The sequence below is a fragment of the Lissotriton vulgaris genome, chromosome 1_1 (genome assembly GCF_964263255.1).
Source record: "Lissotriton vulgaris chromosome 1_1, aLisVul1.2, whole genome shotgun sequence".
NCBI lineage: Eukaryota > Metazoa > Chordata > Amphibia > Caudata > Salamandridae > Lissotriton > Lissotriton vulgaris.
Genome location: NC_141685.1, coordinates 1,627,709,722 through 1,627,732,767, shown reverse-complemented (window position 1 = coordinate 1,627,732,767; position 23,046 = coordinate 1,627,709,722). Strand labels below are relative to the sequence as shown.

The following is a 23,046-nucleotide window of genomic DNA, read 5'->3' as shown; positions in this document are numbered from 1 at the left end:
TGGATAGGCCCAACGGCCCGCGTCGACGACCGGAATCGAGCTGACGGGATGTAGTCGATGTTTCTTGACGTCGAAAGTTGTTTAGAAGAGTTTGAAGTAAGTTTTCTGACTCGTCGAACTACTTAGAAGTAGTTTCGAACTGGAGCGGAAAAGTTGCATCCGAACCCAGTGGCGAAAAAAAACTATTTAAGGATGGATCTGATGCCTATTCGCACTATCGTCCAAGGGAGGAGTCACCTATTTCGTGACTACAAAGACTTCTTCCAAGACGACAACAACATGCAATCATCCGAGCCCAACACCATGTGGCGATCTAATGCACAGTGTGAGATCTGCAGCTCATATGCCTCGAACATAAGTTATCTTTATATATATTTTGAAGACAAGAACTTTGTTATCAGGTAAGAACTTTTTCGTGATATACTTTATACCGTTTTAGCACAGTTAATCAACTGCGTTTTTAAGCTCAATGCTCTCCTATGAGAGAAAGAACATTTACTGCAACTGCATACATATACTTGCGAGGCATTTATGTAAGACCCCTTTCGGTCAGGATGTGGTAGAGGGACAAGGACCAAAGTTCTACCAGCAGATTAGTTGTATTTGCCCTGGTGAGTCCAGGTGCAGAGGTGCTGTACGGGTTGGTAGTCTCGTGCGCTACGTTGTAGAAAGGAAAGGCGGGGGTTGCCCCTGAAAATAGGCTGCAAGTGGGAACACTGGTCGTGAGGGTCCTGTGAGCATGGGGGAGCAGTCGGTTTCTTTAGGCCCAGTCCAGGAGGCTCAGGTGCAGAGTGTTTGTAGTCAGCTAGTTCTTGTGACTCAAGGCACGCACTGGTGTCATTCAGGACAAGCAAAGGGGACAAAAAAAGAACAGCTAGGCCACTCTTGGTGCTGGCCTCTACAGTGCGAAGTCCCTTGGTGGCTGATTGTCAGTGATGTCATTGGTGTCCAGACTGGACTGTCAACAAGCGTTGGTCGGGGCAAGAGTCCGGTACCCCGGGTGTTGGCGCAGGAAGGCTTGTGGAGGTCCTGGCGTCTTCAGGCTTAGCAGGAAGACGAACCTGACCTCCTTGAGTGGGCGGACCTTTTCCTGGGTGGCTACTGCTCGGTGGACCCTGTGGACAGCTGCTTCTTTAAAATGAATGTCACGGTTGGTGCCTGCAGGCGAATAGTTCCTCTACTCCAAGGATAGGCTGGTTGCTGGTCGAAGTGCTGGAAACCCTCCGGGGCTTGTGGAGGAGGAGCAGCTGAAGGACGAGTTGGGTCTTTGCAATTGTCGAGTCTCTATGTGGTAGGTAGGGTTTGGCGCCAAAATTCCATGGCCGTAGTTCGTTCAGGCAAGTTCGGCTCTTCAGTGTCCTCCTCTTCTTTTCAGTCAGTGGAATCTGAAGTTATGGATTCAGGGATCCCCCTAAATACAAAATGTTGGGGCGTTAGGGGAGTGGAGAGAAGTAGCTAATGGGCTACTTACCCTTGGGGCCACTACACCCCCTATATGACCACTTCATGTGGGAAGTGAGCATAACCCTGTCCCAGTTTCCTAAATTCTGCCATCACCAAGATGGCAGAATTGTCTTAGAGTGAGGTTCACCTTAGGGGTGTACTGTCCTGGGAGTGCTCCACACCCATTTTGCATACTAATTTACCACCTCTCCGGGTGCCAAATGGTCTTCAGGTCCGGGAGTGGCATCTCCCAGGTCTGAGGGATGCTGGGGTCGCATATCAAAGGTGGCATGGCTTTTTGAAGACTCTGACTTTGATTAAGCTGATTGCTAGCCATTCTGTTTGGAGGAGGTGTAAAACACCTCCTGCAGGAGCAGGCATTGTTCCTGACCTATGAGAGCGGGGCTTTCACCTCCTAGGGGGTCAAGAATGAGTCTGTGGTGACAGGCGTGACTGTAGCAGTCAGCTAGCACACTAGTGGACTAGTAGGGTTCAGGGGGTATATCTAGGTACCCTCTGGGTGCATGTATTAATAACTCCTTAACTGGAATCAGTTACAAGATAGCGGATACCAAACCTCTTTGGTTTCAGTGAAGCCATCATGTTGCTGGGGAACAGCAACATGATGGCCAGTACATACACTCAAAATGGCTTCACTGTTCACTGGTAATGCCCAAGAATCGACTTGGATATCACAGGGCATATCTCCTCATGTAGATATGTTCTCACATGTAATACAATGATCCCTGCCTTAGCCCTTATAGACCCTTTTAGCCTCCTTGCAATAGGTACCAGGGGTACCATGTACTAGAGACTTACAAGCGGTGCTAAAGATATTGCCAATTGGGTAAACAATTGTACAGTTTTAGGAAAAGTTATCTGGCACTGGCGACCTGGATAGGAGGAACCCAGTGCACTTATGTCAAAGCTGCATAATTTACCATGTAAAAAGTGGGGGTGACCATGTCACAAAGGGGCACTTTCCAACAGCTACTTCAACCATTCTCGGAAAAACACCCCCTTCTGGTCCACTCTCTCAGCTGATCTGTATAGCGCATTATAAAGGACAATAATAAAATCCCCTCCTAATAAAATATCTGTCTGGGGAGGTTCGCGATCTGCTATCTCAAAAATGCTTACAGACTTTCCTTGGGAGTGTATACAGAAGATACTGTACTATTCTAAGTGCTAATGTTTTGCTCTTTGTGTCTTTCACTTCCTCCTTGACTTCACTTTGAAAAGGTTCACAAGAAGCATGGCTATTTTTCTTCGGTTTCAAAGAGAAATATTGCTTAGCGAACCACTGTGAACAGAACCAGGGCCAGTCCTGAAGAAGATTGGTCTCCTGAAGCAGGCAGATGTCACTGGTGGAATTGTGTTGGAGTGAGAGAACTGCATGCCTAGGGCATTCAGACCCCTTACATCTAGGCTGGCTAGCTTTACCTGACAGTGTCTCACTGGGTCTAGGATAGGAAAAGGAAGCCACCCTTGACCTACTTCTTCAGGGTCACAATCCACCTAGACCCAGTCTTCCTGCCACCTGCCTCCTGCCTCCCAGCCCCAGATAAAAGGCGGGTCTACTGGAGATCTGCAACCGCTGTGCTTTTGTGCTAGTAAGTATCCCTTTGATTGTGCCCTCTCTCTTATTTTTACTGGTGGCCATAGTTAATCTGGCATTTAGGGTCTAATCACCTTCAAAGGAGCCTTTGGCTGATTCCGCCCAGGAGAAGGGTCCTTGGTTGTCCCAGTAGTTTCAATGTTCACTGGATGTAGACTCCACATATATTCGGTTGTTAGTGTTGCCCAGCCGGTGCCCGACATGAATAGACCAAGGACCTTTACCCTATACAGCTTGGATGTGCAAACAGGGGACCCATGGGTGCAGCACAGATACAATACCTGTGCCCGGTCTGGGCTTTGTTATGGACCCCATAGGCTACTCTCCCCTCTCCGCCAATGGCCAATATAGCCCGGTCCCGTTCATAGGGGCTGAAGCACCCCAACGAGTGGGAGTGTGTAAGAAAGTGGCTCTATATTTACTGGACCAAAGTAAGGTACAGTGTGCATAGAGTCCCCAATCTCCAGAGGTATAACAGAGGCTAAAGTCAGATATGACCCTACTCTCTAAAGTGGTAGCTTGGTCGAGCAGTAAGGCAGTATCAGAGGACAGTGTAAAGCATTTGTTGTACACACTCAGTCAGCAAAAGGTTTCACACACTCAAGAACTGAAATCTAGGCCAATTGTTTTTATATCAAAATATATAGTTGTTTTATTTTTAGAACCAACAGGTATCAAAATATACTTTTCACAACATGAGTGACTTTAGGTAATCACTTTGTAGAAAGGCAATAGATTTGGTAAATACAATAGCTACAGTGGTTGCAGTTGGCAACACAATTCTAAACATAATTTAACATTGAGCTCAAAGGGGTTTTCTACATAAATGCAGTTGATTACTTTATAGATTACTTTTGGACCTCCAGGACTGGATCCTAGATTAATCCCGGGACCTAAGCTGAAAACAGTCTAGTAAAAGCGTTTTGGTTATTGCAGTGATTTTTAAAGCATATACCTATTTTAAAAGTTCACACTTTCAGTGAAAATCTAGCAATGTTATCCTATGGGAGAAAATTCAGGTCACAGGTAAAGTACGTTCTTGTTACTTTTGTATTCCAGTACTGAGCTCCTATGTCCAGCACTGGGATCTCTCAAGACAGGTAAGTAATTACGTTTCAGTAGTTGGTACTATTTTTAAGGAATATTTGAAGTTTCCAAAAATAGAAGAAATTTCACAGAAAAGCAGTCAATGGTTTCCTATGGAGAAAATCCAGGCTACTAGTAAACACAGGTAGGATTACTTTTGCGGTCCAGTACTGGGCTACAAGGTACAGTACTGGCTTCTCTTCTGATCACAGGTGTTGGACTTGGCCCTTTCTGCAGGGCCATCCCTGAACTTTTTGCTTTCCTCCAATATTCTCTGTGACCTGTTTTTGTTGGTTTAATGACTCTGGGCACTTTACCACTGCGGACCAGTGCTAAAGTGCATTTGCTCTCCCTATGAAAAGTGTACCTGTAATTGATTTCCATGATTGGCTCATTTGGTTTACTGTCAGACCCCAGTAAAGTGCACCAGGAGTGCCAGGGCTTGAAAATACAAGTGCTGCTGGTGGGCCTGCAGCACTGGTTGTGCCACCCACAGAAGCAGCCTTTTAAAATGTGTCTAAGGTCTGCCATTGCAGAACCTGCATGCAGTCTGGTACGGTCATGCTGGCTGGGCAAGTGTACACACTTACCAGCCTCTAACCCTTCACTTTACCTCATATGAGTCACCCCTATGGTAGGCCCAAGGGCAGGGTGCATTGTAAGCATAAGGTAGGACAAGCCCTGATGTGTGTGGCATGTCCTAGTAGTGAATTACAGCCATTTTCGTTTTTCACTATTGTAAGGCTACCTGTTCTCATAGGCCAGAATGGGCTACTGGAATTATTACACTCTATAATCTCAGCAGGCTCAGGGAACATGGTAGAATGTCAAGTTTAGTATGCCTGAACTCAGAATAATAAAATACTTCTTTTAGTAACGTTTATTTTAATATCCTGTGTTGGCACATGCTACTTTTAGAAAGCTAGCATTTACTTGCCCGACTATTTCAGCCCGCCTCTGCTAGGATGTGTATCTGCTGTCTGGTTTCTGTGAGTGACAGGGCTGGGGGATTCCAGGGGACAGTCTGGTCTGCCAGGTGGTGAATATAGGGATTACCCCCAGGCTAGGTGGGAGGAGTGCCCCTTGAATCTGAATAGGGCTGTGCTCTGCCACCACAATGCTGGTTCCACCTCCTGCAGAGCGTCTGATGTCCCTGCCCTGTACCCTGAAAGAATAAGGCAGCTTCCTGCAAACAAAGTGCTCCAAAGCTGGGCTGAACCACGCACAGGCCCCCTGGTCTGAAAAGACAAAGGAAACTCTGTATAAAAGTAGAAGCCCTGCTCCTGAACATTAGATCCTGCTTGTGAACCAAGAAGAAACTCTGCCTGAGGAGAAGGAGCCAAGGAAAGCTGAAGGAGGAAGCCTGTCCCTATCCTGGGGGACTGGCCTGCAGTGGTTGCCTTGCTGCCAAAGGAGAAGAAGAAATCCACAAAGACTTGCTACTTTTACAAGGACTTGCTTTACTTTTTCTAAAGAAGTGAGCCTGGAAGGGAGCTGGCCCCCTGACCTGACCCCCAGGACCATTGGGCTATTCTGCTACCTTCACTGAACTGGTAGAGCCTGCTTCACCAATCCGCCGCTGGACCCGCAATTCCTGGGCCGCCACAAACCCCTAATCGCTGCCAAGTCCGTGCCGTACTGCCTGCACTGTGTCTCTCTGCTCAACCTTAGAGCCGAAGTACGCACCGTCCAAATCCGGACCGCACCGCACAGCGTTTTGTCAAGTCTGTGCCGTATTTCCTGCACCGTGTGTGTCCGCTCAGCCTTCGAGCCGAAGTACGCACCGTCCAAATCCAGAACCGCTGTGTCCCAGCCTCCGCCGGAGATCTGCCGCCTCGCAGGACTGAGTACGGCTCGTACGCTTGAAGTGTACCAGCCGCCCTGCCCCACACATCTCACCCGAAGCACACACTCTACCGTACGCCTTGAACCACATCGCGTACTGGGACAGTACGCCTCAAGCTTCACCCGTACTCTGAAGGTACGCCCCAACCAGTGCGCAGATTGCAGGCTCCCTGCCTAAGGATCACCCGCTCTACTCCTCGAGGACCTCCCGCTTGTACGTCTCGGACCGAGACACCTGCACAAGCCGGACACGCGCCGTGACGAGAATGGCTGCCAGAATTGCTCCTAGGACGCCGCACCTGCACCCGCATTGAGAGTAATAACGCTACGAAGGAAATGTACTGTGCGCATCTCACTAAAGGGTGCACATCCCGGGCCAAAGGGTCTGCACCGTTGGTAGACTCGCTTTTTAATCCATTTTAACCCCCGAGGAGACGCCTCAAAGGTGAAAACCGCACAGAACTGACAATGAGCATATTTTACCAAGCACTCTTTACCCCAACCAGAATTGGGTGTAGTTTTAAAACGTGATTTATGGTCAAGAGACATTTCTAGAAGTAAACGCATTCTCCTATGAAAAGTATTGTGTGCATCTTAAAACGTTATTTATGGTCTTGTAATATGTCTGCATAAGAGTTCTATATATTTACATAAAGTCTATATATTTCATAAATCCTAAGACTGGTGTCCTTTTGTGGTGTGTCATTGTAATTACTGTATGTGCTTTGCAAATGCTTAACCTGTGACGCCCTGTGATTAGCCTTGTCTGATTGCGCCACACTACCTAAAGGGTGAGCAGGGGTTATTTTAAAGGGTGATCCCCTTATCCTGACTAGAGGAGAGGGTTCCTGTTTGTCACAAGTTCCTACCTGTGCCAACCAAAGACCCCCAAATCTAACAGGTGAGTACTTCGGAATTCGTTATTCGGCTGATTTTAGATGAATATTTTAAAGTTTCAAATCTTCACACATAGAAGATTTTTCGAGTCAAACCAGTCAATGTTATCCTATGGAAGGAAGTGAGTTATTGGTTTGCAGGTGAGTACTCGACTGGTGAAGTTAAGGTTCTGGGCATAGACTCAGGGGTCTCCCAGGGTCGGAAAAGTACAGTAGTTACGACCTCAGCGGCACAGGGGCAGCAGGGTGCAGAGAGAGTAGGCCCAATGCAATCCAATGGAGGGGAGTGGGCCTGCGGTTGGTGGCTGCAAGCAAGCAGCCCACGCGGCTGTGGGAGGTGAGCTCCTGGTCACTTACTCAGGGCAGGGCAGGGCAGGGTGCTTTTGAGCCGTCGGGTGCTCAATGTTATCCAATGGGAAAGTTACAAAGTGAACAAAGGCTGCAGGCTCGGGGACGGAGATTCTTCAGGTGCGACCACCACTTCGAGAGGTAAGTTGGGATCTTGGAGAAGAGGTAGGTACCCCAAAGGAAGGCACAGGGGACTGTAGGGTGCCTAGTGCAGGGGTGTCTTTTGGCTTTGGTGCGGTTCTGAGGCTGCAGGCGTCTTCTGGGTCATCGAGGAGGCTCTTTGGGCACTGGACTTCGGGTCCCAGTCGCCGGGGGGACGTCCTCGTGGTCTTGGATCACTCGGGCACGGGCCGGTCTTGGCGGGGGCAGAGTGGGCTGGATTCGTGGTTCCTGGCTCGCACCAGGGGTATTGCTGTTGGAGCAGAGCCTCTGCTCATGGGAGTCCCAGTTTGTTAGAGGGTCAAGGCAGGCAGGTCCTCCAGGTTGTCCAAGGTTGCTGTTCGCAGGAGTCATTGGGATTTAGCAGGAGCAAGTTACAGGGTCGATAGCCCGGTAGGGCTGGGGCCAAGTCAGTTGGTGTTGTCCTGTTGCAAGCAGCTGCACGGCGGGTCTTCTTCTTGATCTTCTTTCTTGTTCTCTTATCGGGATCTGAATTTAGGGGCGTTACTTGTAGGGCGAGGGGAGGGACCAATAGGTCCCTGTCCTGAAGTGGGTTCACCCCCTAGCCTGCTCCTCTCCTGTGGGAGGGGGGCAGGAGCCTAACTGTGATTGGGAAGGGCTCCCCATCTTCAAGATGGCTGGAGCCCAGGGTCGTGCTTGACCTCGCATCTCCCACCAGAGGGGTGGGGTTGGCACAGGCTGGCACACCCCCCTTCTTGACATAGGGTTTCCCGCCAGTATTCCCGCCAAAGTGGGGGTCAGAATTGGTGGGGGCCAGTTGCTGAGTACAGCAAGTGGTCTGGAGAAGCTCACAAGGGCGGCAGGCCTTTGAAGCTTCCCCCTGCCCATCCTGGGGGAGGAGACCTAGCACCTCGCCCAGGATGTGCATTGTTGCAGGCCCAGGAGAGCGGGTGGCTCTCCACCCAGGGGGTCTAGCGACATGTCTGCTGTGTGGCAGCCTAGGCAGCCTCTCAGACCAGACGTGTATTGTAGGTTAGGCTTTCAGGGGACATCTCTAAGATGCCCTCTGGTGAATTTTACATTAAATCCCACACTGGCATCAGTGTGAGTTTAATGTGCTGAGAAGTTTGATATCAAACTTGTCAGTCTTCAGTGGAGCCATTGTGGTGCTGTGGAGGTCGTAATGACAACCTCCCAGCACAATATACTCTTAATGGCATCACTGCACTTACAGTGGCCAGGAATGGCCCTGGGTACTGTATAGGCACAGGGCTCATGCAGCTGTGCCCACACCACTGGCATAGGTCACCCAGCTAGAGGGTGACTGAGGTATGGCAGGGCAGTGGGTCTTGTGGACATGGCACACAATGGATGTGTGCCATGTCGACTCTTTGTTTAGTTCTGTACTTAGACACTCAGGCTGCAAAGGCAGTGTGTGGATGTCAGGGTACAGGGCCCCTAAGGGTGGCACAATAAGTGCTGCAGCCCTTAGGGGTCTTCTCTGGTCACCATGCCCTGGGTACCTAGGGTACCATTTAGTAGGGGCTGATAGGTGGCCAGAGATGCCAATTGGAGTTTCGTTTGAACACACTTTTAGGGAAGGAACACAGGCCCTGGGTACCTGGTTGGCAGGAGCCCTGGGTACCTGGTTGGCAGGAGCCCAGGGCACACTCAGTCAAAAGCACATCAGCAGTTCAGCAAAAGTGGGGGCATACCAATGCAAGAAAGGTCCACCCACAACTCCGTCACCATTCTGCTTCCTTCTTGCAAGATTGTACTATCAGCTCTGCATTCCCTCAAAGTCAGGCAACCTGCCCCTTTGGGGCCAGGTGCTATATTGAGTGCAACTTTTAATATATGGTCCCTTCTACCCCTCTTTACAGACTGCTGGAGGAAGCACTGCCCACCAACAAAAATGCAGGAGTTCAGTAGGGCTTAAGTTGGTCCACACCACTCAGGCCAGCTCACATGTGAAACTTTGGGTGCTCTGGCCCACTCTCATGCTTAAGTTGTTTCTTTCAGGTTGCACAACTCTGTGGAGCACGTGTCAGATGTTTCCCCTTCACCAACTTCAACTGTCGCTGTGCCATAGGCCAATGATCTGCTTTCCTTGATGTGGCTGGAAGGGGCTATTTAACAAATGGGCAAGAGGAATGCGTACAAGTCTCTCTATGCCACCATCTTGACTTTGACCCCCGAAAGACATTTTTATGAGAACATTCTAACCTAAAAGATGACTATAATTGACTTAAAGAACAATCTGAGTGTTCAGGGAAAGCATCTGCAAATCACTTTCAAGACACTGATAAGGAGAATGGCAAACAAAGATCAATATAAATGGTACTCTATAGATTGATTGCTAACACAAGCAGAAAGCAAAGGAGGAAGATTTAAAGTATAAACATGTCATAGGGAATTAACAGGGTTGAGAAGCAAAATGGAATCAGCAAGCAAATTATCGCATATATGCTGGAAATGAAACTAAACAAAAACAGCGAGATAGACAACAAATAGAACAGAGGAAAGAAAAAAAAAGTGTGAAAAATGACTTAAACCAAACAAAACGCAAACCCAACAGTGAAGGATTACTAACAGATTAAGTCACACTGGGAAGAATCAACATAGTGAGCACAACAGTAATTTAAATTTGATGGTGTGCAATTTTAGTAAGTTTACCAAAAAGAGAAAGTAAGTGAATGTAAATTCCTGTTTTGCTTTGTTGGAAGCGAATGAGACGGGATTAAGGAAACAAGCATTTACAATGCAATGCTCTTGTCTTTGTTAAAGTTTAGCTATTGGCATTGCTCATGAAATTATTTTTGTTTATGTTTTTGTTTTTAAAACATAAATAAATGGCATTGTCATTTACAATGCCAATAGCGTAATCTCTCGCAAATGCGAGACCTATTGCATTTGCACCCACACAGAGAGCCCCCCCTACACACAGAGCCCCCTCACACACACAGAGCCCCCCATACACAGAGTTCCCCCCCACACAGAGCCCCCCCACACACACACACAGCCCCACACCCACACAGAGCCAAACACACACACACACACAGAGAGCACCCCACACACAGAGCCCCCCCCACACACACACACAGAGCCCCACGCACACAGAGCCGCCCACTCACACAGAGCCCCACACACACAGAGCCCCACACACACAGAGCCCCACACACACACAGAGCCCCACACACACACAGAGCCCCACACACACACAGAGCCCCACACACACACAGAGCCCCACACACACACAGAGCCCCACACACACAGAGCCCCCCACACACAGAGCCCCCCACACACAGAGCCCCCCACACACAGAGCCCCCCACACACAGAGCCCCCCACACACAGAGCCCCCCACACACAGAGCCCCCCACACACAGAGCCCCCCACACACAGAGCCCCCCGCACACAGAGCCCCCCGCACACAGAGCCCCACGCACACAGAGCCGCCCACTCACACAGAGCCCCACACACACAGAGCCCCACACACACAGAGCCCCCCACACACAGAGCCCCCCATACACAGAGCCCCCCACACACAGAGCCCCACACACACAGAGCCCCACACACACAGAGCCCCACACACACAGAGCCCCACACACACAGAGCCCCACACACACAGAGCCCCACACACACAGAGCCCCACACACACAGAGCCCCACACACACACACACAGAGCCCCCGCCCACAGAGACACACACACACACACAGAGCCCCACACACAGAGCCCCACACACACACAGAGCCCCACACACACACAGAGCCCCCCACACACACAGAGCCCCCCACACACACAGAGCCCCCCACACACACAGAGCCCCACACACACAGAGCCCCACACACACACAGAGCCCCACACACACACAGAGCCCCACACACACACAGAGCCCCACACACACACAGAGCCCCACACACACACAGAGCCCCACACACACACAGAGCCCCACACACACACAGAGCCCCACACACACACAGAGCCCCACACACAAACACACACAGCCACACACACACACACAGAGCCACACACACACACACAGAGCCACACACACAGAGCCACACACACACACACACACAGAGCTACACACACACGATATTGATATTGACTCAAAGACGTCTAAGTGCTACCTGAAAATGAATAGATGTGTTAGACACCGGTCAAGCTTTAAAAGACATAACACTTGAATAAAAAGGGAAAGCAACTTCAAAAATTCTGGGAGGGGGGACGGGGTGGGGTGGGGGGGGGGGACGGTACTTATTGTGCCATGGCATGAGGCGTACACAAACTAACTTACAGAGACTGATTCACAAGACCACCATCTTCATGCAGACAATGGAAAGGGAGAGGTAGTGGCACTGGCGGCGTGAAAAACAACCGCGGCTTCACATAGGCATAGAGGCACACACACACAGAGCCACACACACAGAGCCACACACACACACACACACACACACAGAGCCCAACACACAGCCACACACACACAGACACACATGACGTTAGATGACTATTTAGGCGTTTTAGCAAAAATAACTAAGGGGTGCTATGTCCTATCCGGAAGCGACATGTGTAGTGAGCTAGTGAGGTTCACGCATGGCTGCAGTGCCCTCCGTTAAAGCTCTTAGTTGATTTTCCAGAAGCCTCGTATCATACTTGGCACTGCTGACGGAATTCTGTCCTGTATTAAAATGCAGGATCACAAAAGGGCTGCCCCTTTGCGTGTGAGGGTCCCCTGTGTTCCCAACAGTGAGGGTACATATTAGTTGCAATGAGGTGGCGCTTCCCGGGCAGTCTGTCGGTGTGATGAGGGCGATGTTTTTAACCCTCCTGTTATAAGCCACTGCCGTGTTATGAAAGGAGGAAAACGTAGGTCTTTCACATATGGCTGTTAATATATCGACCTCGTAAGGATTGCGGCTTATCCCCCGCACACCTCCCCCCGCAGCTGATGGACGGACGGGGCAGCCTACAACTGCTCACCAGGGCTAACAGTGGGGGAGAGGGGGGGAGGCAACGGCCCAACGACAACAACTCTCCGGGCAGCCAGTAAACGCCCTACCGTAGCGTTGTTAGGCCAAATGCCGAGCCCATGTGCCCCTAGGTGACCCGCGTTGTAAGTGTGGGGGGCGGATGGGTCTACAGCCTCGGGCCCTCGAGCGCCCTGATCGCCATGGAGTCGGGGTGGGAGGGGCTAGGGGGAGCGGCATGGCATAGCACGAAGTCCGCTAGTGTGCCCCTTGGCCCTGACTGCGACCCCACCAAGCCCTCAGTCTGCCACGTGCGGTAATTAGTCGGCCAGCGATCGGCGAAGAATGGCAGCCCCCAACGCTGCAATCTAGCGTCTGCGTACGGCCTGCTGGTATTGCTGCGCTTACCTAACACCTATATGCCTGACCTGGTGGGGGGGGGGCATGACTGCCTCCCCCCTGAGCTATCCACGGCATTCCCACAGAGGAAACACTGCCACAGATCACGGGTTCCCTCGCGGCCCACGGCAAAGCTAAGACCTTCGCACTGCGACAAGGAGGAGGGAGGCGGCACTCACCTTTTTGTGCCCGGCCTGTGCCCAACAGCAAGGCGGCCAGCAGCAGCGGGCAGGCTCGGACAGCCATCCCCGCTATGCGCACCCCAGCGGCAGCAGCCTGCAGTCCGCATGCATGGCGGGCGCCGGGCTTTGTTGTGGTTGCGGCTGCCGGTGCCTCCCCGGCTTCCCTACCCTCTACCGCCGCTTCCGGGCATGAGGGAGCAAAAGTCCGTGTTCAGGGAAGCAAGCGTCCAGTAGCCCCCGGGGCCGTGAGGCCACTTCTCTCTGCGCAAAGTTGTGCCGTGCAGCGCCCCCGCATGCCCCGCCTGCCTCGCCCCTCTCCTCTGCTTCCTGCTCCTCCTTCAGCCGACGCTCGGGCCACTTTCAATCTCGGCCAACCCACACGTGCGAAAACCTTGGTAAGTTGACCGGCAGGCAGTGTCTTTTTCCAAACAGGGGTTCTACGTTACGGAGGACTGGGACAGGGGAAAAACCAGTGAGAAGCGCATGCAGGGGTTGAGCGGGGGAGGCCAGGGTATGACTTCCTCGGGCTCGCCTCTCTCTTCTCGATGGCGGGGCCCAAAGTGCTGCAGGCGCATCCCGGCTGGAGGAGCTCACGAAAGACTCCGGGGGTAACTTCTAAGGCACCCTCCCGGCAGCCGGAGTGAACGGGGACGTCTGATTTCAGAGAAGGGGCGTAGCTATAAATATTGCAGCCAGGACAGTGGCGGAGCTCAGGGGAACGACAGGCAAAGATACCCCAATTATGTCTTTTATTACCTAGCTGACTGAACCTCGGACCACTCCATGTACACCACCATCTTTCTCCGAGGTCATGCAGAAATGGCTCGGAGAAACGCCCCGTCATTTTCAGACTGGGGGCGTTTTTTTCTTTCTTTCCTCTTCACATTGGCTGGAATGTAAACAACGGGCGTGTTTTGACTTGTTGTTGTTTACATTCCAGCCAACGGGAAGAGGAGAGAAAGAAACGGAAAAACACACCCCTCATTCCCAGAAAGACACGGCTTAAATGGAAAGACAAACCTCTTCTCCAATGGCTGGCCTCTGTTTAGGAAGCCAGCCAATGGAGAAGAGGGGCGGGTTTAAGCCCCATAATAAGAAACATAAAATCTCGCCAGCGAGACTGCACAAGCGCAGCCTACGCTAGCCGAGACCTAAAAAGGGGAAAACATAGACTATGGAAAGGATTGATGAGAGAGAAATAGGTAGAAAGGATTTTAGTTTACGAAGGATTAAGACTGAGGTAATGGTCAAGAATCAATAACTTGTGAGTGGAAAGCGGAACAAAAGACTGCAAGAAAAAAGGTCAGTGACGGAAGGGATAGAAATGAAGATTACTTTGTCATTGGCCTAGTGATGAAAGAATATGCTACTTACCAGTATGCATCTGTTCTTGGCATGTAGGGCTGCTGACATTCATATCTGTGCATAGATCGCCGCCTAGTGTTGGGTCCGGATGATTGCACATTGTTGTCCTGGAAGAGTCTTCGAAGTATCACGAGATAGGTGACTCCTCCCCTGGACTACAGTGCGCATGGGCATCGACTCCATCCTCAGATTGTTTTTAGCCATTGTGGCCAAGATGGAGTGAAACTCAGTGAATGATGACCATGCTAGAAGTATATGTGAATTCTGCAGCTGCTACAGGCGCCGGGGAGGAGGGCGGGCGATATGAATGTCAGCAGCCCTACATGCCAAGAACAGATGCATACTGGTAAGTAGCATATTCGGTTCGAGGCATGTGGGCTGCTGAATTCATATCTGTGCATAGAATACATAGCAGTTCCTTCATTAACGGTGGCCGCCCATGCCAGCTGCAGCAGTTTGGAAAATTGTTTTGAGTACAGCCTGCCCTACAGCTGCCTGCTGTTTGGAGTGCACATCAACACAATAATGCTTTGTAAATGTGTGTGTGGTAGACCATGTGGCTGCTCTACATATGTCTTCCAAAGGAATGTTTCCAAGGAATGCCATAGAGGCCCCCAACTTTCTGGTGGAGTGGGCCCTTGGTGGAATGGTGAGAGTACGTTTTGCTTTCAGATAGCAGATCTGGATACATTTAACGATCCACCTAGCAATACCAGCCTTGGAAATAGGGTTACCTTTGTGGTGTGGTGCAAAGGCGACAAAGAGTTGCTTAGTCTTCCGAAAATCCTTGGTCCTATTGATGTAATACATCAGGGCCCTTTTGACGTCACGGGTGTGGAGCATCCGCTCCGCCAATGACTCAGGATTCTGGAAGAAAACAGGCAATTCAATTGTTTGGTTAATATGGAAGTGAGACACTACCTTAGGAAGGAATTTAGGGTTAGTGCGAAGCACCACCCTGTTAGAATGAATTTGAATAAATGGCTCCTGGATAGTTAGTGCTTGGAGCTTGCTAACTCGTCGCAGTGATGTAATCGCTATGAGGAAAGCTACTTTCCATGTCAAGAATTGAATCTCGCAGGAATGCAGTGGTTCAAAGGGAGGACCCATCAGCCGGGTGAGGACCACATTGAGGTTCCACTCCGGAGCTGGTGGAGTCCGCGGAGGAATGACTCGTTTGAGTCCCTCCAGAAATACCTTAACGGCAGGCACCCTGAAAAGGGAGAGGTGCTGCCTGTTCTGGAGATAAGCGGCCATTGCGGACAGATGTATGCGAATGGAAGCATAGGCCAGATTACATTTGTACAGATGGAAACGGTAACAAATGATAATCTGAATAGACGCATCTAGCGGGTTAATGTTGTGGTCTGCACAATAAATGACAAACCGCTTCCATTTTGCCGCATAGCATGCTCTGGTGGTGGGCTTCCTTGCCTCTCAAATGATGTCCATACAGTCAAAAGGCAAGTGCAGGTAGCCAAACTCTAAGACTTCAGGAGCCAGATCGCCAGGTTGAGCTGTTGCGGATCTGTATGCTGAATGTCGCCATGGCTCTGCGTCAAAAGGCTGGGTGTGAGACGTAGCCTCTGATGCGGTACCACGGACAGTTCCAGAAACATGGTGTACCATGGTTGGCGAGCCCACGTTGGAGCAACCAGGATGAGAGTCATCGAGTGCTGCCTGAGCTTGCGTGCCACCAGCGGTATCAGAGGTGCTGGGGGAAAAGCGTACGCAAATCTGCCTGACCAGTTCATCCATATCGCATTGCCCTGCGATTGTGGGTGTGGGAACCTGGCGGCGAAGCTTTGGCATTTTGCGTTCTCCCTTGTGGCGAACAGGTCTATCTCTGGATGACCCCACTGCTGGAAGTACGGTTGGAGTACTGATTGATGTATCTCCCACTCGTGCATTTGGTGGCTGTGCCTGCTGAGCAGGTCCGCCATCTGATTGTCTTTGCCCGGGAGGTGTTCCGCCATGAGGAAGATGTTCCTCTGAATGGCCCACTTCCACATGCTCTGAGCCAGGTGAGACAGCTGCGGAGAGTGTGTTCCTCCCTGCTTTTGAATGTAGTACATGGCTGTCATGTTGTCCGTCCGGATCAACACAACCTTGTTGCACAGATGTACTTTGAAGGCTTTGAGTGCCATGAAGATTGCCATCAGTTCGAGAATATTGATGTGCATTTTCCGTTGCTGTTGCGTCCATAGTCCCTGCACCGTGTAGTGGAGGACATGAGCTCCCCATCCCTGGAGAGAGGCGTCCGTCGTCAGGATGATCTGTGGCACAGGCTCTTGGAACGGTCGGCCCCTGCAAAGGTTTCGTGGATTCCACCAATGCAGAGAGTTGTAGGCCCGACCGCTCACCAACACTAGGTCTTTCAACTGCCCGTGAGCCTGAGTCCACTGACGTGCTAAGCACTCCTGAAGCGGACGCATATGTAGCCTCGCGTGCGGGACTATGGAAATGCAGGAGGCCATCATGCCTATCAACTGCATGAACACTCTTGCTGGAAGCGAGAGTTGAGGTCTGAATTTCTGTATCAGCGATTGAATGCTGCTGACCCTCACTGAATTTGGCTGTGCTGTGGCCGCCAGAGTGTTTATGGTTGCGCCCAGATACTGCCGTACATGGGCGGGCTGGAGGTGGGATTTCGGGTAATTCAGTGAGAATCCCAGATCGTGCAGGAGGTGAATGGTGTGGGACATGTGGGCGGCACACTTCGCTTGGATGAGCCAGTCGTCCAGATAAGGGTAGACGTGGATGTTCCGTCTTCTAAGATGCGCCGCCACTGTCGCCAGGCACTTTGTGAACACCCTGGGTGCTGTGGTGACACCGAAATGCAAAACCTTGAACTGGTAGTGCTGGTTTTGTATGGTGAAACGGAGGTATTTCCTGTGTGAAGGGTGCAGTGGAATGTGAAAGTACGCATCCTTTAGGTCTAAAGTTGCGAGAAAATCCCCCTGCCTGAGCAACGGGAGCACTTGCTGCAGGGTCAGCATATGGAAGTGCTCCGACAGGATGTAGTAGTTGAGTGGCCTGAGGTCCAGGATGGGCCTGAGGGACCCGTCCTTTTTTGGTATTAAGAAGTACAGGGAGTAGACCCCTGTGCCTCTTTCCTGCGCTGGCACGAGCTCTATTGCTCCTTTTTGCAGCATGACGGTGACCTCCTGCTGCAATAAGTGCAAGTGCTCGTCCGACATAGGACGGTGTCTTGGGGGCATGTTGGGTGGAGTGGATGTTAACTCCAGACAATAACCATATTGGATACGTTTTCTGACCCACCTGTCCGTGGTGATGGACTTCCAGACGGGCAGGAACTGCTGGAGTCTCCCTCGACCGGTGTTGTGTGGTCGGGGGGCAGTGACAAGGCGTCACTGTTTGCTGGTGGCAGAGGATCTGGAGCTGTTTCCACGTCCTCTGCCCTTGGCGCTGTTGCCACGATATCCACCTCGACTCTTGTTGGTGTAAGCAGTCTGAGTGTTGCCCTTGTAGTATTGCGTAGACTGGGAGAGCTGGCCCCTGGAGACGCCTCTAGTGCTGGAGCGACAAAAGGACCCACCCCGAAACTGCTGGGACTGTAAGGCACCCATGGATTTTGCTGTGTCAGTGTCCTTCTTTATTTTGTCTAGGGTGGTGTCAACCTCTGGGCCAAACAGGTGATCTGGGTTAACCGTTTGGTTCAGGATGGTGGTTTGGATTTCTGGCTTAAATCCAGAGATTCTCAGCCAGGCATGTCGCCGAAGCATAACACTGGTGTTTATAGCTCTGGCAGCGGTATCAGCTGCGTCCAGAGCGCACTTAATGGAAGCGTTAGAGATTAGCTTTCCCTTCCTGAATCAGCATCTCAGCCCCTTCCTTGTATTGATCAGGCAGGTGTTGCAACAGGATCTCTAGTGTATCGTAGTGTGCCCTGTCATAGCGCGCCAGAAGCGCCTGTGTGTTAGAAATGCGCCAGATATTGGCTGCCTGTGCTGCCACCCTCTTCCCCAAAGCCTCAAAGACCTTGGATTCTTTGTCTGGGGGCGGAGCATCACCCGTAGTCTGAGAATTAGCCCTCTTCCGGGCATTCGAGACGACAAGGGAGTCCAGAGGCAACTGTCCTTTAATGTAGGTAGGATCAGTAGGTGCCGACTTGTATTTCTTGTCAATCCTAGGGTTTATCACCCTTGCCCTGGTAGGTTCTTTAAAGATCTCAGAAGCATGCTTTAAAACACCTTTCAGCATAGGCAGAGTTTTAACAGTTTTTTCTGATACTGAAAAGGTGTCAAAGAGGAAATCCACATCCACAGGGTCAGCATGTAGCTGGACGTTGTGATTGTTAGTAGCCCATTCAATGAGGGCGTTGAAAGCAGCAGAGTCTTCTGTAGGTGAAGTCTTAGCAGAAAAAAGTTGAGGGTCTCTGCCCAGGGTTCATTGGCATCCTCAGGGTCCATATAGACTGGATAACTGTATTCATCCTCATCATCTCCCTCACCAGCGTCCACATCTGAGTAAGTGGGCGACACATCATGAGTCTGTGGGGAAAGGGGTTCCACCAAGATGGGAGAGCAAGCAGAGTCCTTTTTCTTGAGAGGGATCTTGTAAGACTCCAGTTGGGGTTCTGGGGTGATTTTCCGCTTCAGGAGGGAAAGCCTGCCCGTTTCGGCGTCGATGAAGTGTTCCTGACGCTCATCCCCCGAAGGTCGTCGAGGTCGCGGGCCGTGAACCACTGATGACGCCTTCGGCGCCGAGGAGACCTTTTCGGGCACGCCGGCCATTGCCTTAGGAGTGAAAGCCTTCGGCGCAGTCTTAGGCGGCAACGTGAAGTGGATCGGCGTGGACGCTTTAAGTGGTTTCTCCACAGGTTTTGCAGGCGGAGGATCCTTCGGATCGACCGACGCGGGGCCCTAACTGATGCGCTGCAGGGAGTCCGTCACCTTCTTGGTGAACGCGGCAGATGGGCGCGCCGGTTCAATGGAATCCTTCGAGGCCTCTTTCGGAGTCGATTCTCGGGGCGCAGCACTCTTGGCCTTGTCGTGCAGACGCGTGGTTGTGAGGACCTACGGGTCATCGAGTCGCTTCTTAGGGTCACCGAGAGTCTTTTTCGGCTCGCCGACAGCCTTCTTCGGGTCGACAAGGCTTTTGCCGGTGTCGATCGTCTTCGGCGCTGACGCGCCCGTCTCGACCACCTTCACTTTAGCCTTCGGCGCGGCAGACTTCGTCTCGACGCCCTTGACTTGAGTTTTCGGCTCGACCGCTACCTTTGGCTTCTTCGGCGCCGAAGCCTCCGAAGCCTTGGAGCCGACCAAAGCGATGTGCATTTTCGGTTTCGATGCTGGCACCTGCGCAGTATCTGGCGTCGAGACCGTAGGTTTCACTTTCGGTTTCGTTTTGTCAGGGAGTGGCTCGGCAACAATGTCTGTGGCCGGGCCCGAAGGCGGGGCCGTGGAACCCATAGAGAGATCTTGGATAAGGCCCGAAGGCGATCCCTTGACCTGGGCCTTATAAATCGGCACGGCCCCAGTGTCAGTTTGAGGAAGCTCCGCGTCCGAGCTATCCTCCATGGCCCCGAGGGCTCCGCCGTCGGCTCCTACCTCGTCGACTACTTCTTCGCCCTCGAACACCTCAGCATCCGCGTCGTAGTCCTGTTCGACGTCCGACACGGGGTTTGATTCAGAAACATCCTGGATAGATTCGTCCTCGACATCCCCTGCAACGAAGATGTCCACCGGCGCCGGAGCAGATTGCTGGGCCTCCAGGCGCACAGCTCGTCGAAGCTTAAGCGTCTTCTTAGACCTGAAGCGGGAACAAGCCATACACTTGTCCTCATCATGGTCTGGCGACAGACACTTGTTGCACACCGGGTGGACGTCGATGTGGGGGTACTTCGAGTAACAGACCGGACATCTCTTGAATGGACTTCGGTCCATGATGGACGGTCGATAGGTCTGGGGCGTCGACTGGGCCTTCCGCGCCGAGAGCACGCGGGAGTACAGAAAACGTCTCGGAGCAGAGCTAGAAGAAGTAATGCCGAACGCAAGACAATACCGACGTATAGACTAAAGACCTTTTGGTCTTAAGAAAGTTTTTTATCGATTTCGACAAGAGGGAATTAAAGACATCCGAACCCAATGTCGGAAAAAAACAATCTGAGGATGGAGTCGATGCCCATGCGCACTGTAGTCCAGGGGAGGAGCCACCTATCTTGTGATACTTCGAAGACTCTTCCAGGACAACAATGTGCAATCATCCGGACCCAACACTAGGCGGCGATCTATGCACAGATATGAATTCAGCAGCCCACAGGCCTCGAACCACCTAATACAGATGAAGAAATAACCAACTTCCCCAAGATAGTGTGCAAGAAAGAACGAAACAAGGAAATATTGGATATTCCTTTGGAATGCTTGCCAAGCCTCTAACGGATCAAGTATTACATATGCCAATCAGGCTGGCTTTAAAAAACAAAAACAAAATGTAAGTGGATTACTGAGTATTAACAGGCAGCCTATACAATATTACAAACATATTTCTGATACGGAAATTAAACAATGATGTTATTAATAAGGTGGAAGTTAAGAAAACTGTAATTTGTCTAATAAAGTTACATTTTCCAGTGGCAGTTCTTTTTATGTACTAAATCCTTTGACTTCACCAATGTGACCACTTCTTTATAAAATATATGCACAACAAGTAAAAAAGGAAAAAATATGTTTCCCCACTTGGACCTTGCTTCTACGTACGTTCTTGTAGAGTTGTTCAGCAAGCTCCTTGATGTGCCTGAGGGTCTTCTGGATGCTTACATCTTCAGAACGCATTCGCTTCACCTCATACGCCACTAACTGAAAAACAGATGGCAGAGAGCAAGATAGTTTGACAAGGCACTGGTGGGAGTAAAACATGTTTTTTTAAATGAAAACAAATCGCACTGTATTATCCGAGGCAATCTCAGAATCAAACGTAAGCAAATGGGAAGTAAGTCAATTCATCAGCTTTATTAATTTGTTGCCACTACAATCCAGCCTTTTGCTTCACTTCTACACATCATGCTAAGCTATTTATTATTATAAAGAAAAGCCAGCGCAAGGTGATCTTGGCTGCCCTCACATCCAGTCATTCAACACGGTCTTTATAATGTGCGAGATTAACATTACGCATTTACATAAAGTAAAATTCTGCTGAACAATTGAACATTCAAATACGGTTTAAAAAAATTACTTACTTTCGGTAATGCTCGTTCTGATCGATACTCTATCTAGCCACATATTCTTCTGCTTATGAATCCTTCCAGGTGTAAGACTTGATCAGGAAACCCTCCATAGTTTCTATGCGCCGGTAGGTGGCACCATTGGCAACAACTACACCTCAATTCAGCCCGGACATGATGAGACAGAGCTGCATTTAGGTATAGCTCCGCCCACTGACAACTTTCTTCTCTTATGAAAACACACACTCAAACTCATAGACAAGACTAAAATAACTCATGTGAAAACCGGTAGCGAGAAAAGTTTGCAATCATATTCTCGAAAGCCCACTCCACAGAATGGGGTGATTGGCAGGTGGGACTTGTTGGTAAGTACAGTATCCACTGTACCCACCAGAAAGCGCATTACAGGAGGTAAGTAACTAATTCTTGTGAAGGATACATCTATTATTATTCAGTGCTCAAGAAGTCCCCACAACTAGGCCTGGGTCAGCGGACCTGCAGGTCTGAACTGGCAAAATGTCCCGCCATGCAGACCTCAAATCAATGCAGCAGCACTTGGTGAGAGTGTGGACAGACATGTACATAGTGGATTGACAGATGTCCAGAACAGAACACCCACAAACAGTCATAGTTGCAGCATCTGCTCTAGTTGGATGTGCCCTGTGGTCTTTAGGCAGATTCGTTTTGGCCAGGACACAGCAGATTTTGCCAAGTAAGCAGGACACATGCCACTTCTGGACCAGATTCTATTCTCCAACAAACTTAATCAACATTGATTATTAAGCCTATTATTCAGGACAATCTGGAAGATAATGGCATGTCAAGTACCCAACCAATGTAACCTCACATCCTCCTCAAATGGATGTGGAGGAAAGGAGAATGTGACTCTGCAAACCGTGCCATGTAAACCCCTTGAGCAAGTTGGGGTCTAAAGGTCACATACATCAGGGAAGCCTGGGCGTCACCAGAGAATCCACAACATCCAGGGGAGTCTGTGGATGATAACACTGTTTAATGTTTACCTAATCACCTCCGCGAAATGGGGATTGAGAGTGATCTCATATGCTCATGACACTCAACTGGTGTTCTCCTTCAAAGAACACTCCGAGGCTGCCTTTGCCAATTTTAAGCAATGCCTGATTAACATCTCGGCCTGGATGACTGAGAATTGCTTTAAACTAATCACTGAGAAAACAGAGGTCATATTCTTCAACCAACCAAACAACACTTCCGCCTTCTGAGCTTTAGTGGCCCACAGAGCTGAACCCCCCCCCCCCCCCCCAACGATCCTGGTGGATTCAGCCAGAAATCTGGGGTTTAAATTTGACAATGACCTCTCCTGTGAGACCCAGATTCGCCAGGTCTCCTCCTCATATTCTGGAAGCTGAGAGCTTTACGAAAATTCCTTCACTTCCTCCCGTTGGATTGCAGGACGACAGTGGTCGATGCATTGGTCATGGCCCGGTTAGACTATTCTAATAGTCTCCTTCTAGGACTATCAGCCTATCTAGTCTGCAGTCTGCAAAAAATACAAAATGCTGCGGCCAGATTAATTAGGAAGGTGCTGTTCCGCTATCACAACTCCCCA

At 50.5% G+C, this 23,046-nt stretch overlaps 1 protein-coding gene across 8 annotated transcripts in view; it reads right to left on the bottom strand.

Annotated features, from left to right (window-relative positions):
* Window positions 1-23,046, bottom strand: part of SBF1 (SET binding factor 1) — a 1,591,024-nt gene that overhangs the window by 1,031,221 nt on the left and 536,757 nt on the right. For all 8 annotated transcript variants that reach the window (XM_086918836.1, XM_086918839.1, XM_086918838.1 and 5 more), the window contains exon 13: window positions 20,995-21,093. In XM_086918836.1, coding sequence (XP_086774962.1) covers window positions 20,995-21,093 — 99 coding nt within the window. The remainder of the gene's footprint in view (window positions 1-20,994; window positions 21,094-23,046) is intronic.